The following is an 18,274-nucleotide window of genomic DNA, read 5'->3' on the forward strand; positions in this document are numbered from 1 at the left end:
TCAGCAAAGAAATTAGGTATACATAGGCCTCATTATAATATGATGAATGCTCTCGCACCAGTATTAACAAATTACAAAGGGAGTGCTATAAGGGGACAGTGACTTTTAGTGGAGGTGATAGCTAACTGGGCTTTGAGGAATGATGAGGCTGTTAAAGGACATTAAAGGTACTAGGACCAGAGAGGCAAACACTGAGGCCAGAAAGAGCAAGTCTGGGACAAGAATGTCTATGTCAGGCCAATACTTTTATATTATTAAAGATTCTATTTTCCTTGTACGTGCCTGCTCACAGTCTTTCCAATAAAGCTAGATCATGAAGCTTAATAACAGGAAAGGATGTGCACTAAAGAAATAAGTTACTACTTAGCTGTGACCCTCAGAGTCTTTATTATTTTATTCTCTGGTATCTCTAGGAAAAAGACAGAGTCTTGAAAGTGAGAATAAAAAAGGAGTTCTCAATTCTAAGAGCCCTGGTCGCCAAGTGTGGACAAAGGAACATGGACTTTTACTCTAAGCCATAGAGGGAACTTGGGATTTGATGTAAGGAGAGTCCTTTCATTAGGGAGAATGTGGAATGACCCATAGGGTAAGAAGATAAAAAGATTTAGAAAGAACAAGTAGGTTTATAAAGAAGAGCAGACTTTACTGCAACTTCCTACCTTTCAGGGTCAAACCTTGTGGGGCCAGGCAAGGGTGGAGATGGAGAATGAGACAGATATCGCACGTTGGGTTAATGGACTACAAGGCTGCAAGCCACTCAGAGAAATCCTACTTGTAACTCAGAGGCCACACCTAATATAGCATTGAGGCACTAGCTCACCTTTGATAGAGGAAGCTATCTAGCCAGTCTGGGAAAATACTCTTGGCTTCCCAAATCTTGAGCAAGATGTTCAGGACATCTCAAAGTTCCAACCTCCTCTCTTCCCACCTCCACCAAGAGCCAAGTAGATAAATAGTCATAAGGTTGGGAAAGGAGGCGGTTGAAAGTAGAGACCTTGAGGCCAAAGAAAATGCCAGAGTTGTGGTCAGAAGCAGGTCACGCTAATATGTGCACAAAAGCCAAGAAACCACTCATCGACCAGCAGATTCGGCAAGGACAGTGAACAGAGACAGGATGGGACACCAGCAGCAGGACTGTTCCAGAACCTGAGCCCAAGCATTGGAGAATCTGCTTCCCCTGTCACCCAGAGAGGACCTTTACTCCTCCATCCCCCAGCTTACGAAAGAAAACAGGAAGAGGCTTTCAAAGCTGGCATTTATTCCAAAGAGGCCATGTGAAGCCTGAGACAGGCTCAATAAGAGAATGAGTTTTCTTTGATTGGCAAGTTTAAGGCCATCCACCTCTTCCCACACCCTCCCAAAGCCAGATGGGGCTCATGAGAGATTTTAAATTAATGATATAAAATGAAGAAACTGCAACTTCGTTTGCACAGTCTGAGTTTTAACGTGTGGGAGGTGGGAAAAGAGAACATTGATAGGGTAAGGTCTGAAAGCCCATAGGGAACAGTCTAAAACAGTGGTTTGCTGGCTGACAATCACTCTGGGTTTTCTTCCATGCAGATCCCAGTGCTCCAATTTCAGACCTGCTAAATCAGAATAACCTCGGGGAAAGGCCAGGGATTCTGCATTTCAACAGCTCTCCTTGTGACTCCAATTTGGAAACTGCATGGAAGCACTAGTACAAGCACTTGCCCTGGACAGGACTTCACTCCCTCCAAGACAGACAAAGGGCAGTGCCCACAGGCAACTGCGGCAACTGGAGAGGTGACTGCAGGCAGGAGGTGGGACAGAAAGCAGAGACGGCTCATGTAAACTGGTCTCAACACACTTGCCAGGGAGCAGCAGTTAGGAAGGAGTCATGTGAGTTGCAAGAACCTTTGTCCTGTTGTCTTTTAAAGTGGGAGTTACTGAGCCTGTGTAGGCTGTAGGAATGGGCAAGTGGTGACTGAGTATGAAAACCTGAGAAAGAGTAACTGGGAGTGTGCTGGAGAAGTCTTGCAGAACCAGCTAGGGCTCAGAGCACATGGTTTAGCCCTGACAACTTTCCCTCAGCCACTGAGGTAAGGAGGTCAGGAAGAAATGGTGATAAAGAGAATCAGTTTTGGAGTCACTGTGGCAATACTGGGGTGGGGGCGGGGTGGGTGTCACCTAAGGGATGATAAAGAGACAGGTCACAGTGGGGGCCTCTCAGAACCAGGAGGTTAAGATCACGTCTCTTGAAAATTTTAGCTCCTATTACACACGTAGTAAAGACAAAATCACCAAAAGGGAAGGAGGGCGGGCAGTGGAGATGGGTTGGAATGGAAGGGAATTTCATGTTTTTTACCATACCTATTTTTCAGAAGTTGTGGTTTTTACAAAAATGTTTATATAAACATGCAGCTTGAAAAAAATACCCAAAGAGTATTAAGACATTTTTGGATATATAAAATCTATAGTAATACTTTTGATAATACATTTGTAAGGTGGAAAATAGAAAAAGATAGATCCTGATCTAATAACTGCCTAATTTATCAAAATATTACTGAGGAAATAATCACAAAAATTTTAATATTAACTTGGCTTGTTTAATGCTATGTGTATCCAATATACCCTCTATGCTCAATATATCTGAAGACTTGCAGCTAGCTGATGAATAAAATTAGTTGGTTCCATTGCACACTTTTATTTTAGGATACTTGCAACAGACAAGACAAAAAAGTTTGGTTCCAAATACATCAAAGTATATATTCACATTTATAGTACATAAAAAACATGCATGAAAAGGATGTCTAAAATTTTTATATTTAATTTCAAACATCAAATTTTAAGTAGACTGACATAGATATTGTGTGTCGCTCAAATCAAATGAAAATTACATAGCTTGCTGAATGGCTTAATGAATTTTAGAGATTTTTCTTAAGATTTGTGATAGCTTTCTCTAACTGAAGGAACTGTTAAAGGAGCTTCGAACATGTCCTGATGAATATATACAGACATCAAAAGTAAAAGTAGAAAAAGTTATACCAGTGTTTTTCTCTGGTTTTGGTAATGTGGATAGGACTTTTTGTTATTGTTTTCATATTTTACAAAAATAACAGGTATATTAGAAAGTAAAAAAAAAAAAAGAATTAAAAAATAGTCTTATTCACTGGTCTGCCAGTAAGAGACCACAAAATATTTTCATGTATTTACATGAATGTGATAATCGAAATAAGTTATGTGACCATGAGACCATTAAAGATGAGTATGGGGAAGGAGAGGCCACTTAAACATGTATCCTGGGAGAAATATATTCGGTTCTCTGAAAAATGTAAGTAAACACTGGACACACAGAAGGTGAAGGCTGAGGTCAACTCCACTTTCTAGGGCTGCCAAAGAGAAGCTCACTTCCTAAATTCTTCCAGAGAGTCAGACTCTTCAGACAATTGTTGATACATGTAATATAGAAACAGGACACAGATAACTCTGGGGTTTCCTTCTTTAAAATTTGTCAGTTACAACACACCATGATCAACCGGATTATTGCTAAAGCATTATTATTGGCAAAACTTCCCTAAAGCACTCCATGCTTCTAAAAATGGCCAGCATGAAGCAGATACACAGTATCTCTACATTTAAAAAGTCCCAGAAAGGTTTTGGAAGTGGCATTAATGAATGTTCATTAAGAGAAAAGGTTTCTCTGAATTGAATGCTTCCTTTTACCTCACTTATGAGGTAGACTCTTCTAGTTCTATACAAGCCAGACTCAGAGTTCAGAGGGTGTTCAAGCAGGTCATGTGATAATGGCCGGGAGCAACAGCAATGATGAACCTAGAGTAGACAAGAAAATACATTCCTTTGGTTTTAACTCACCTTCATGGTATATGTTAGAATAGACTTTTACTTAATGCTCTATGAATTAAAAACACTTCAACCAAGTAGATCCCCCACTTGGGATCTCCTCCGCTTCTCTACGTTTTCCTTTTTACTGGCCAAAAGTACAAATGCCAGACAACATAAAACTTGGGTATAAGGGGCTGATTGCATTTAGGGCTCCCATTCTTCCCCCATCCTTGAAACCTCCCCCTTTGTATGTAACTTTGCAGCTCCTTTCTACTTTGTGCTGAGCCGAGTCACTTGCTTCTGGAGCATGCTGGTCAGCATAAGCATGCAGACTTGAAAGGGGGTTGTGGGATTGGGCTTGGCTGCTGTTGCCCTCTGCCACCTCCGTGAAAACATGCCTGGGCGAGCTAACAGGAGATGAGAGAAACATGGAAAAGGGCTGAGTGGCTCCTGTCTAGGCCAACTCCCCTTGTAAGACTCCCCGGGCATGACTAGAAGAACTGCCCAGAGCCGCCCAGCCTGAATCATTGCTCTCATAAACTAAATGAATGTTCACTGCTGCACATATGCATTACTTTGTGGCAACAGATAATTGCTACAACAGGTTTTCATTTATTTGACATCTCCATCTAAATTTTCTGAGGGGAAGATCTGATAGTAAAGACCTTCACTGTTAGCATTTCCTGATTCTGTAAACTACAGATTCAGTCATCTAATACTGAGCACCTACTGAGAGTGTGAAATGCCCTCTCAAGAGTTCTCATTTAATCTTCACAACCACCCTGAAAACTAACTTCCCCATTTTTGGGAATCTGAGGAAATGAGGAACTTGAGGCAGACTGATTAAATGATTTATCTAAAGTCACCATAAATTGGCAGAATCAGGGCCCAAACCCAAGACCTCCGATTCTGAGACTACATTTTCCATGACATCAGAAATAACTAAGGCTAAAAGCTAGCAGAATGTCATTCTGTTCAGTCATTAAAGATAGAAAAAAAAAAAAGTTTAAAAAAGGCAACTGAGTTTTTATTCCATCATCCATAACTTTAGTATCTGACCATTACAGGCCTGTTTTCTCCAAGCATTCCACCCTTAGCATTCTTGTTGTTTCAATGGCCTTTTAGATATTGCTATTCCCACTTGAGAAACGCCAAGACAACCAAAGTCTAAATCATACAGACCCTGTACCATTTCCCAATTTTATCTTAAAGGATTTTATGTTCAAAAGCCCCTCTCCAGCCAATCACTAATTATGTAAATTACAAAATCGAAGATTAATTGTTCCTTGGTGGCAATACTGATTAGAAAAAAGCACACCCACACAAATACAAATTAGAAATAGTGGATCCACAAAATATGAATTCATTTTCAAAGGTGATCTTTTAAAGAATGTAATAAGCCAGATTTATAGACATCTCTTTCGTGATTTGTTTTAAAAAAATACAGAAATAAATCAATTAAATATTCTAAGATACAGCAGTATTCTAGGGCTTTCTTTAACTGCAGATGGTTATCGGGGTAGATTGGTTATAGGGGGAAGCAGGACCTAATGGAGAATGAAACTGACATTTTGGAAAATGAAAATCATACCACATGAGATGTTATATAGATGTGCTAGAAATTTTGAACTCCAAATTTGTTACTAAATCTAGCTTGGTTTTATTAAAATATTGATTTTATATTTAAGCACCTAGATAATGAAATAAGACAGGAAAATAATGCTTTAGTTAAAAAGTAGTTAAAACTTTTAGAGTATAACATTTTGTCAGTGGTTGCCATTTTAGAATTTAAAAATCAAATTTCCCTTTGCTTCATACTTCCTTTATGCATGTAACTTACAGCAGAAAATTCCCCTTTAACAACTTAGTGCATAGTATAAAAAGCCACAGTGGTTTGCAGGCCACTAATTCTGTTACAGATGAAAGAATTCAATTATCTCTATAAAATTCAATTCCTTAGAAAATGTGTTTGTGATTGACTAAGTATGTTTTTAAAATGTGGTGATACCAAATGTTATTATGCAAGATCTTAATTTAAAAGTTGGAATAAAGTAGCTTGTGGTTCTTGGGTAAAACAAAGACACCAATCTGTTTTTTTCAAGATAAAAATATTTTCAATAAAAAAGGCAACCTAGAATATTTTTATTCCAGATGTTAAGCTAGGCTTATTTAAATCTTCATTGTCTCACTGCAGCTCAAACATACTTAAAAACTGCAATCATTTAAAAGTGGGTTATTTGTATTAAAATCTTAATTTATATAGCATTTATATTTAAAATAGTATGCTCAAACATAGCTTAGAAGTAAGATCTCTCATGAAAAAAACTTCAACTAAATGAGTGAATTCTAGTTTAAGTTCAAGAAAGGTGGTCTCAGTGGAGAATTGCTGTTGGGCAGTGGTTTAAGGCCTCTCATCAGAAAAATCTACACATACACAACATTCTGCACAAAATTTCAGAGGATTCTCTAGATTAATAATCTCCAGCTGTGAGCAAATGTCAAATTTTAAACATAATATATGTATGTGTTTCCACCCCTGACCCCGTCCTCCAAGCCCTCAACCCATCCTCGGTTGGGGTTATGGCTGGTATCGTTCTTTGCCCAGCTTGCTTGCTCAGCAGCACAATCTCACTGCAGATTATGAAACCCAAAGTGTACAGCTATCTATGGCTTTTACCTCCTAGAGTTCTAGGCCCTATTATTAGAATGTGGGCTTCACGGTAGCATCTACCAAGCTTGTGGTTGTCAGTTTTCTACTCACCAATCACAGCAGATCAGTAATGTCCAGCTTTCGTGCATATTCAGACTCACAAACAAGAGTTCTGTTCTAAGGCCTCATTTCAACTGGTTTCAAAAATCCTCTCCGTCTATTCCAATTCATTGTATCCTTGAACACCATGTTCTAACGTATTTTGTCCATCTTTTTCCCACACATATTTCGGAAGCACCTTCAATTTCCTAAACTACTTGAAAAACTTTTTAAACAACCTTATTATTACATACCATTAAGGCAGGTGCAAAGGCGGCTAACAAAACTACTGAAGTTAGATTGTAAAATCTGTGGCAAAGCCCTATATCAAACTCCAGGTATTCTGTAATGATTAAGGTCATGAAGCTTGGACTGGGCACAGGAACACATTCTGTTCTCTTGTAGCTTCCTAAAGAGCATGCTTATTCAGTCTGTTGTTGGCTTGTCACTAAACTTGTTGCCCGTAAGTCTGATGCAATGTTCTTGACACCTACTGACGTGATCAATTTTAAGATTATGCCTATGTGCCAACTGGCATGACTGCTTTTTTACAAAATCACCATCAGTTTAATCAATTTAACAAATTATTTCCATACCTATTCACTGTGGCAGATAGTAGCTTTGATGTATGCCTTTGACTTTTTATTCTGTATTCCTATATTTGTGAACTTAATTTTCAGGTTGGGTTCATCTTGCATGTTTTGATGAAAAGGACAAAGGCCTGTTAAAAAAAACAATAACCTGGACAGCTACACAGTGCAAATATGTCATTAAGTAGCAAATGAGGACAGTCTCCACCCTAGCTCTCAGACACATCTGGTGCAAAATGACTGTATTGCAGTACTTCAGTCTGATACTAATATGCCCGCTCCTCACACTCAGGGGCTTTTGATCTGTTTTGAAGCAAGGGAGAAAAAAAGATTTGCCAAGTGGGGAGAAAGCCCAAACATACAACTTAATACTTCTCCCCTATGCTTCAGCCCCTTGAAGAATATGTGCCATTATGGACACTAGAGTTGTTACAAAATTCTAATGCAGATAAAATGTCACTAGGAGGCTGCTGACAGAAATGTTCCCAGGGTGAGGTGACAATGGAAAAGAATGCTAGTCATTCTGTCAACTGAAGTGATGTTGTTAGTTCAATGTTGGAAGATTCCTTTTAGATTGCTTATATAGTATGGTGTAGCAATTTAAGTAGAATTGTTTAAATAGGTTTCCTACCAATACAAAATTGTTGATGAAACCATGCTAGTCCCTGGACTGTTTAATGCCAAGTAAGGTAGTGTATTTTAACTTTTGAGGTCCCTTTTGTTACATCCTAAAGCATGTCTGTTTTAAAGAAAGCAGTCTGCTACCTGGATAAGTACTGATTCGTTCAGAGAATTGAGCTGTTGCAAGGCACAAAGGAAGTCTAGTTGATCTAAAAAGTTTTTCAAATATTTCATCATGATGATAGGACTAATTATGAGTACGCTATGTCTTACTTAATATTTTTTCAGTGGAATCTTTTAAAAAACAATAGCACTTGCTTTTTTCCTAAGAGTACATTTCGAGAGTAAATGTGAGTTTTACGTTCTAGTCTGTTTTTGTTTACAGCATAGATCATGTAGATTATTAATTTGGCACAGACGAGCTCTGAAATAAACTAAAATGCATAACTTACTAGCACTGTGGGGTGTGTGCTATGTCTGGGAGGGGATGGACGGTTATTAAGCAGTGCAGATCTGTCTGCCAGGGGAGTGGAATTTTCATATAACATCAAATTTAAAAAAATGTACTCCTCATATCATACCTCCATTATGTGAAATATACACAATTTTTTTTTTGTTTCCATACACATTAGGGCACGAACAGCAAAATATAAAACACCCTCTAAAAAAAAAATATCAGTTTAAACAAAACCAATTAGAACAATTAAAAATTAAAAATAAGTCCCATAATAACATGGTAAACAACTCAAATGGCTTTTTTTTTAATGCTAGGAAAAATGTTCACCTTTCAAAGGTGAAAGTACTGTTAACACAGGTAGAGCGCAAACAAGGCAAAAAGTGAAAGCACAGACACACACACACATACAGATATAAAAACTGACCAGAAATCACAGGACAGTTAAGCAATGTTTTCTGAAGTATAACTATTTTTTCTTTGTACTTTAAATAGACCAAAATATTTGGTGTGGGTGGGGGGAAATCAGTATTTCACAATTTTAAATTGAAAACCAGCTGTAATAAAGCCTCAGGTCATGTTTACTTAAAAAAAGAACCACATTGTACTTTTGACAATCATAGGATTAAAGCTTACAAAGGACACATCTACCATCTACATCACAGTGCACAGAGTATGCAGTCTCTGAGGACTACCACAGGGAAACAAGACGACTCTGCATCCATCATATGGCATTACAAAATTAATGCTACATTAAAAAAAATCTCACCTCCCAAGGTCAGTGTTCCAGCTGGTAAGCACCTGAGGATAGGCTATCGGAATCTGAGGACACTGCTCAGTCTGGATCAGGACATCCAGTTTGTTCACCTGCCACTGGCTGATGCACTTAGTAATCTCAACACATCATTTACGAAGAATAAATATATAATATCACATTCTGGCTTCTTAAGCAGGATAGTCTGGGGAATGTAGTAGAGGAAAGAGCATCAAAGGCCATATTTTCCCTCAAGAGAGAAGAAATCCATAAAAGCACTCAATTTTCACTTACTGTGAAAAATGTAAATTTCAGATTACATTCAACTACATGAAGAGGAAACTTATACTTACATATACTCACAGGTTCTGAAAAACTTAGCTATGTACTTGCCTCTTCTCTATCTCATTAAACCACCAGTTACCTTCCTTGGATCACCAGTGTTAGTCTCTCACCCGGTTGGTGCCAAGGGCTATTGTGTGTTATAAATCTCACATTCCATCCACAGTAATAAGTGACTGGAGGACACATATCTAAGTATTAGAAATGTTGAAAGCCACAGGGCAGCTGAATTTAATCATGAATATTACAAAATTTAAAGGAGTGAGGGTAAATCACAAGAATACCTATGGTGATGAGCAACTCCTGGGGTACTTGCAACTTTCTTGGGTTTAGCAATGGAAGTCCTGTCTGTATCCAGGGAACCCCTGGCACACCAGGGCAGCTGCTCATCCTAAAACCACCACTCACTCCTCCTTCGGTATCACTAGAGAAAAGATAAGCATTTTCAAGAGCATAAGGCTACCTATGTGGGCATCAGCTCAAAGTATTTTTAGGACACTTGCCAATGGCTAGTTCTTAGGAAGTCCATAAATATCTTACTTAACGGTATGCATTTTAAGAATAGTTGGTAGTACTTAAACAAATTTGTGAGCAGTGCATAAAGTCATCCTTGAAACCTGTTTTCAGACAAGTCCTCTAAAGGTTCTTCTGTTTTTTTTCCAGTTATACAGTATTTTACTATCTTTTTGAGATTTTAAGAGCTAAATGAATTATTTAGCTTTATATGATTTTTCATATATATATTTTGGTGAAAACATTGCCAACTATGTCCCACATTCTTGTTTCAAACATTGAAAAGACCAACTGGAAATATTTCCCTCAGATTACAAAGGCCCTGAATTATGTTACTTTTAACTGTGTTTCACCAGAAGGTCTGACCTTGGGAAAATATGGCAAAAAAGAATATTCTCAGATAAGAACATTTTTATTTTGCCTACAACGCTGTGATCTAGTTCAACAAGTGCAGAATTGCTTTCATCTTAATCTCTGAAGTTTTTCTTGTTTTGCCCTCTTGTATAAAAATGGTTGGTGTCACAGCTTCACTATCACTAATAAAAAAGATACAAATAGTTACACCTTAAAGGTCAGGGTCAAAAAAGCAAAAATGAAGCCTGAGGTATAGTTGGTCTAAGATATGACCAATTTGGGTTCTGTACTTTGCCAAGAAATAGGGTATAACAAAAGATTTAATGTCCATGCATGTTATTACCTACTTGCTACGAATGTGGTAATTATTTCTCCCAATTTATTCTGTGTATATTAATTACATAAACCAACACATGACTACATTCTTAAAGCAGGTACATACATTCAGCAGAAAAAGACCCCATTCTTTCTCATCAATATTTGTTTGAACAATATTTCTTTGTTTTAACAATTCGAGAAAGTGAATAATGAAAGAGACAAACATATTTTCTCAGGGACTTATTCAGAAAAGGAAAATTCAATCTTTGGAAAAGAGACTTTAGCAGGATTTCTATTCCTCCAGACAAATGCTGAGAACCAACTCTATGCTACAGCATTGTAAAGGGTAGAACTTAATATAGAACTAGAAATGTGGCAAGTTATCTAGTGACTAACATTGTAAAATAGCCAAAAGCTTTAAAGCCACAGGGAGAAAGAAGAACAGTAGAGTGTGAAATGGAAAATGTTATTTTTATAATTCTAAAACTTTACTTGTGTCCTTACATCAATATACTATGGATTTCATTGCTCGATAAATTATCATTTTTAAGAAATAGGAAGTAAATCCCTATCCTCAACCCAAAAGAACTAGAAATTTTGGAGAAGAGCTTTCTTTTTCTTTTTGAGGGTAGGAGAATATCATTTTGGGGAAATTTTTTTGGAGAAAAATCTAAAGGTCCTTTGTGTAGAGTTAATAAATCCTTCTCACTCCCATCATCAGTGGCATTATTCTTCCAAGGGATCCTTACATCTCAACTAATGGTGAAATCTGGGGTCTTATGGACCTTATGGTAGCAAACCAACTGACAATGAAATTAACTTAGGTTAATATACTCTATCCAGTCATATTCTCTGTGAATCAGAGATGGCCCTAAAAAGTTTAGAAAGTCCATTTCTTTTGAGCACAACTAAGAAGGTCAGGTTTGAACTATCTTCATGTTACCCCTAAATACAGGAGAATTTGACTTGGTAGTGGTACTTCCTGGGGCATCTTAAGCAGCAATTTTACACCAGTGAGAAAAGAATTAAGGGCAGGGGGCAGGAGACCACAAGTATTAAAAAGGAAGAGAAAAAAAAGAGGAAGAGAAGAGAAGAGAAGAGAAGAAAAGAGAGAAAAGAAAAGAAAAGAAAAGAAAAGAAAAGAAAAGAAAAGAAAAGAAAAAAGAAAAGAAAAAAGAAAAGAGGAAGTTAACCCTCTGGAACTTAACCCTTCCAGAGACCACTGCATGTATAACCATTTAATGAAGGGGTATATGGCAGAGCTTATTTGATGTTAATGAATTACCGTTACGATTCTTAATTGTCAAGCTGCCTAAAAATGGCATATTAACTGAACTGCCAAATTAGGACTCTGGTGGAATAAAAAAATTATTCTGATGGTTGTTCATGAAAGGAAAATGTCTGCAAATAAATTAAAAACTTTTTACTAAGATCTGGAGTTTAAACACCAGAAGCATTCAACATTGTTAAGTCTATGCAGATAAATGACCCCTATGGCTAAAGTTCTTCTGCATGTACTTGTATGTATATATAAATCCATAAATACACACTATATATTTCCTACTAAAAAGATTTAAGGCAGTTATACTATATATAAAGTTAGCTATAATATCCAAGGTAAAACAGTTCCTATTTAAGAAATAATGTGAACACATTAAACAAGAAATTCTTTTCATAAAGACTACCATGAGGCTGTCTATCTCCAGTATAGTTCACATTTCCTAGTTGAGGCAACAAACATAGGAATTCCATGCCAAGAGATAATTTGTCCCTCAATCCCCATACATAAAAAGTAGTCTGAACAGACAAAATATTCATGAAAACCTGGAAAGAAAGATATAACAGGGACACAACAGGATGATTCTGATGACCTCTAGAAGCCACACACTGTCGTCATTACTCCTGATTGTACTAAATACAACAATCCAGTATGCTCCAAGGTGGAAACAGGGCTAGTACTGTAGGCTGCAACTGCCATAATTCATAATTCTAAACATAAAACAGAATCTGATGATTTATGCTATTTGCTAGTCATAAAGATGTTTAACTGGACTTTCTCCGATTAAGTGACTGACCAATCTGAACATCAATATTCACGATGAAGAAGTTAGGACCCTGGATATGAACAGCACTATCTTGTTTGGTCTTTAGTAAAATACGAGAGAGAGAAACATTCTGATTTATGTAGATAAAACATAACTGGCAAGGAGGAGGGCAACCAGCAAAACCACTAGGGACATATGTTGACAAGAGAAGGGGAGGAAGAACAAAATTCAGCCAATGAATATGAAGGATTTCACAAAGTAAAACTCATGGAGAAAAGAAAATGCACCAATAATTTGTCACAGCTAAACACTGATGTGTTAGATCAGAATAAAAGAAAATGTCACGTGTTGCTTTTGTCCACAGACTCCTCAGTTATCTAAAGAGATACTAAGGGGGTAGTGTGGAGGGGTGAAAATGGGAAACTGGGATGCTGAACTATGAAAGCAAACACTGCACATCAGAAATTTTAAGTACAGTGAAGATTGTCTTGTTTTACCTTATATCCCACAATCGAGCAGACCAAGTGGGTGCCTGTTACTGAATAAAGGTTCCAAGTATTTAGCTATTTAAAAAAAAAAGAAATCTTAATAATAAAAAAAAAGATCTTAAAGGTATTTTTAGACAGCTTTTGGAAGAGGTAGAGAAATCGACTAGGTATATGTACTCTTTGATTTCAACTAGCAAGAGATTGGACTGATTGTTTTTCACTTTTAAAGTTTTAGTCTTGATGAAACTGACAAAGGTACAAATAAAGTAAAATGAAAATAATTTTAACAAAGGAGAAAATCTGACAATGTTTAAAAGACAGACCGATCAAGCTAGACCAGATATGGTTTAAGGTAAAAATAAAAACTAGATATTCAACAATTTGTAAATATATACTTGGCATACAGAATAAGAGTACAGAACAAGAATATTTAGGTTTCAAGAAAAACTAAGCAGAAATCCTTCTGGTAAAGTGATAAGACCTGAAAGAGAAAGTAATCTTCACAATACGAAGTACAGCTTGAGGGTCAGGGCCAAATCTCAGTCATCTTTTTGTTACTCAAAGTCTATCACAGTGGCTGGGTAAAGAATAGGCATTAATGAATGGTTAGTATCATAATGTAGAACCAGTGTAATTCAAACGTAGCCAGGAAAGTGTCTTAAAGCAGGATGAGAAAAGAATACAAGCAGGGTTATTCCAAAAGGTGGGCTGAAATCCAGCTGTTTTCTAATCTTAACCAGTGGTTATGACTTTTCAGACTTACTTTTAAAGCAATAAAACAAACGAACAAAAAAGTCTATGTTTATTCCAACACAGAATAAAAATGAAGCTGCCATTGGTGAGATCAAAGTCAGTGGGGACATATCACCAGCCTCCTATTTCCTAAGCCAGCCTTAAGGTGTGTTTCTAAGGAATCTATGGCAAAAGCTGCCATTCATCTCAATGTGATCACATGGTCATTCAGTTCTCATGTTGTTAAACTGAGACAATAACCAGCAATGTGAAGGAGAAATTCTAAATAGCGTTGCTAATTTAAATAGACAAATTCAAGAGAGAGGAAATCTCATCACTTAGAAGAATGTAAACGATCTTATAAAAGGGGGAGAAAATGATCAACATAATTAGGCCACAGTAGACAAAAAAGAATGCAAAAACAGCATCTCATTACAAAGCAAATAAGGAAAAAAGCCGCTGGTTGGAATTACTACTTGCACACTGTAGATGCTCTTTCATTGAAACATTCCAAGAAATCTGAATCGTGGATAGCCCAGGAAACAGCTGTGTATTTCTACCTGAATGTGAAGATAAACAAAGAAATGCTTTATGGGTTCATCATCTTCATCAAGAAGAAACTCTGGGGAGGCACTGCTTAAAAACATTTTTATCACTAATGTAAAACAGGTTAATTTTGCCTCTCTGTTAACTACAGTAGTCCTCCACTTATCCGCTATTTAGCTTTCCACAGTTTCTGTTACTCCTGGTCTACCACAGTAATTACATAAATAAACAATTTTTTTATTTTAAAAAGCAAAATATATAACCATGACCACTGAACATCGTCACACAACTGAAGTCACCACCATGAAATAACTGCTCGACAGGTAAAACTGCTCAATACAACAGGTGTTTCCTAAGAGTTGAGTCCCAGCTTCATATTGTACGGAAGAACCCCACCATAACTGTAGAGCTGTAATCCACTAGTGAAATGCTGTAGTTAGCATTGCTTCACTTAATATATCAATGCAAGAATAACTCCCAGGACCCTCCACCACTTTCAAAGTTATTCCCTAGAACTGTTCCCCAACATCACTATAAGCAAACAACCTTCAAAGGGCAGAGGCTCCACTGGTTTATCTCGAGCAGATCTGACAATGCTAATACCTGGGACATTTACTCAAATCATAAGATACATTGTGGAAGTAGAAATTAGTGGGCAGCAGGAAGTCTGGAAGCAAGCAGCCAGACACTGCAATGGTAAAAACTTGCTCAAGGCAGATTTAAAGAAAGGGTTGTTAAATTAAATAGTATTGACCTGGTGCAAATGACAAACTTTTTACAGCAAGGGCTTGAGGAAGAAGAAATATTACTGAGAATGACATATGAAACAGTTTATCATAAAATAAGGCCACCTTCAACTATTATAAATTGTAGAATCACTCTGATCCTCAAGATTGGATCTGTATAGAGGTTTCGTATAAAGCATTCATACCTAATAATGAGTTTCCTTTAAAATGAGCCTTTGCATTTGATGCCGTTCTCTTTGCCAGGAACGCCTATCTCCCCTGGCTGTCTGCGTGGCTTGCTCCTTTCTCACGCCAACTGTTAGCTCAAGCGTCACTTCCTTAAAGAAGCTTTCCCTCTGTTATGCTATGTCACAGTACCCTGTTTATCTCCTTCATAGACAAAGAAGCTGATTAAGGGTTATAATAACTACTGTCTCAGCAAAGGCGGGGACCGTATCTATCTTGTTTACCTTTACCCAAAGGTTAAGAAAGTTCCTGGCACATATAACAAGTGAACAATAAATATTTGTTGAATGAATAAAAAATTACTATACCAAGTTTACATACATGAATACACAAATATTCAAAAGTGTGGAAAACCTAACAGAAAACAACCAAATGCTGACGTATTAAAAATGACACCTTGTAGAGACATATGAATATGGTTTCAAAAAACAAGTACCTAAGATATTTATCTTAAAAAACATGAAAATTTACTAGAAAGGGATGAGGACTGGGCTATTTTTCATTTCTATTGAGATGCAAACAGGAAATATTTAAACACAATGAGTTAACATTAGACACGGGGTTATGTGCTGCAGAAGAGACTACCAACAGAGCTTCTCGCATCTCCTCCCACTGCAGAACATAAAATGTGGTTGGTTCTAATAGCCATATACTCACGATTAGTTTAGAACAGCTCAGACTCTAGGTAATTATAAGCTTAGAAAGTTGCTTCTCTCCCAATTTTTAAAATTCTGAATTCATAATTATATAAAATAACAAAGATTTTATAAATTGAATACAACATAATTTAAAAACAGATGGCCCTTATCTGCTGATCGTACCTCAGCATCACTTTTCTAGGTGTTTTGCAAAAGCAGTTACATTTACAAAAGGTCCATTCATAACAATCTGGTAACTAAAGCAAATGAAACTCAGAGAGCACTAGGTCTGTTATGGAAATATTTTAAAATATCTTTTTAAAAAGGGTATTTATATCTATAGATCGGCTTTTTTAAAAAAAAACCAATATATTGAAATAATTGTAGCATATCCCTGAAAATAATTATACTGCCACCTGTGCATTTTTATGAGATGTAAGGATAAATTAATAGACTGTTAGGTCACACAAGTCAATTATTATCTGTTGAAATCTGGTGCAAGAAAAAGCAGCTTACTCCATATGAATTCTTACTGTACCCCAGAATCAACTGGTGCTGGCATTATCAGTGCAACCTTAATGGCAATGGATGTCATGCTACGCTGTTTTGGTATCAGGACAAAAGAAGGAATAAAGAAGAGGTTTGGAAAGATTTTCTACAAGGCTTCCTTGTAATGAGATTTAGCAATAAACAAACAAACAAGAATGAATGTTTAAGACCCTCTGAACACATTAAGGTCAAAGATTTCAAAAGTTAATCCACTTTTCTTCCCCCAAGAGTTTATTTTTGGTAAAAGGCAGAAAAATTAGTTTTTCTACAAGGGAAATCTGCTTCTAAATGATAATTTGAAAATCTTGATATATATTATATATTAAAAAAGACACACAAAAATAACGGAGAAGTGGGAATAACAGATTAGGTACTTTAACTTTATAAAGGCTTGCCTAAATCAAGAAGCAGCACACACACACCTAATTTATGCAAACTAAAGATGTATATAAACAGCACAATACTGTGATACTGGATCATGATACATTAACTGTACACATAACTACTACTGTTATTAATAAACCTTTGGGACACTCAGTTTTATGCCCAACAAGACATCAGTAAGTCTTTAAAATCTTCTCCTCCTTTATGGAAGGGTATTTCTAGACACTAATTTTCCCATCTAATATTCGAGTATAGGAAATCGATTCCACAAGGTGCTTAAATGATGAGACCTCAAGTGCTGTTTTCTAGCTTGAATTTTTGGATAGTAAACAGTCCATGGGGACCACACACAAATACTATGACAGAAGAGTTGTTACATTGTCTTTTGATGGGATTCGATTGGTGATGAAGCTTTATGACATGCTTGAGCAACGCACTGAAGGGGATCCCATCTGAGTTAATACTTTGTCCAACCACTGTAGAGGTCCATTCAGATGAAGTTCAATCCAGCAAGGAGTGCTTGTTACCGTCTGCCTTCTGTTTAAAAGAATACAAGAAAATAATTATGAAATGAAAAGAACATGACTAAGTTTAGCTACATGAAATAAGAATTTAGATAAAAGGTTATATATACTGAAACCAAATTTCTTTTGAACATGTATTAAGTCTAAATATCTGATTAATGATTTTGAAAACTGCTTAATCCGCAGTCTAACGAAGTATTACCAATAACTTTTAAAGAGATTCATAAAAAACATTTTTTGTCCCTCAAAAAAAAATTATTTACCACCCCAAATGGGACACCTGTATGAAAGAACACAGTCACTGTTAATAATACGCCAGAGAACAAGACATCAAACCAGGGCTGTCCTAAACTAACTGAAGCATATAGTCACTCTACTTATTAATCAACCACATAAGATATTCAACTACCAAATGAAGTTTAAGTGGAACAGTGTTCAAATTTAAACTATACCAAAACAAAGGAGAATTGTGACCCTAGCTAATCACAGATTTGTATAGTTCAACATTCCCTGCCAAGGCCAATGAGCGACTTCCCTTTCAGCAACATCACGCAGGTTTTTAATAAGAAACAACTTCAGTATTTCAACAAAATGGACTACTCTCTGAGAATCATTAATTGTTCAATGACATCTGTCACTTCCATATACTGATTTAGCTTTGTCTTACTTACTATATAAAGTCAGTAAGTCTGCTTGCTTCTTCAATGTGATAACCCTTCAAACATGAAAAAAGGCTACTCTCAACACTTCATCTTCAAGCAACACATGCTCAACAGAATTTAAAACTATTCCAAGGATGTGGTTTTCTGTAGCAGATGGTGTCAATGCCCCACTATACCCTTCAGATTTTTCAGTGTTCTCTATATAACTTCCAACTGCAGGCATCTGTATTTATCTG

At 36.7% G+C, this 18,274-nt stretch overlaps 1 protein-coding gene across 8 annotated transcripts in view; it reads right to left on the reverse strand.

Annotated features, from left to right (window-relative positions):
* Positions 1-2,645: 2,645 nt before the first annotated feature.
* SMAD2 (SMAD family member 2) overlaps positions 2,646-18,274 on the reverse strand; it is an 80,258-nt gene continuing 64,629 nt past the window's right edge. For 7 of the 8 annotated variants that reach the window (XM_016148443.2, XM_016148442.2, XM_016148439.2 and 4 more), the window contains one exon: positions 10,544-17,389. In XM_016148443.2, the coding sequence (XP_016003929.1) occupies positions 17,266-17,389 (124 nt within the window). In that variant the 3' untranslated portion in view covers positions 10,544-17,265. Of the gene's footprint in view, positions 3,793-10,543; positions 17,390-18,274 lie in introns of those variants that run through there. The other variant, XM_016148441.2, reaches the window with a different exon arrangement.

This window comes from Rousettus aegyptiacus, unplaced genomic scaffold (assembly GCF_014176215.1).
Source record: "Rousettus aegyptiacus isolate mRouAeg1 unplaced genomic scaffold, mRouAeg1.p scaffold_m13_p_12, whole genome shotgun sequence".
In the NCBI taxonomy this organism is placed as follows: domain Eukaryota; kingdom Metazoa; phylum Chordata; class Mammalia; order Chiroptera; family Pteropodidae; genus Rousettus; species Rousettus aegyptiacus.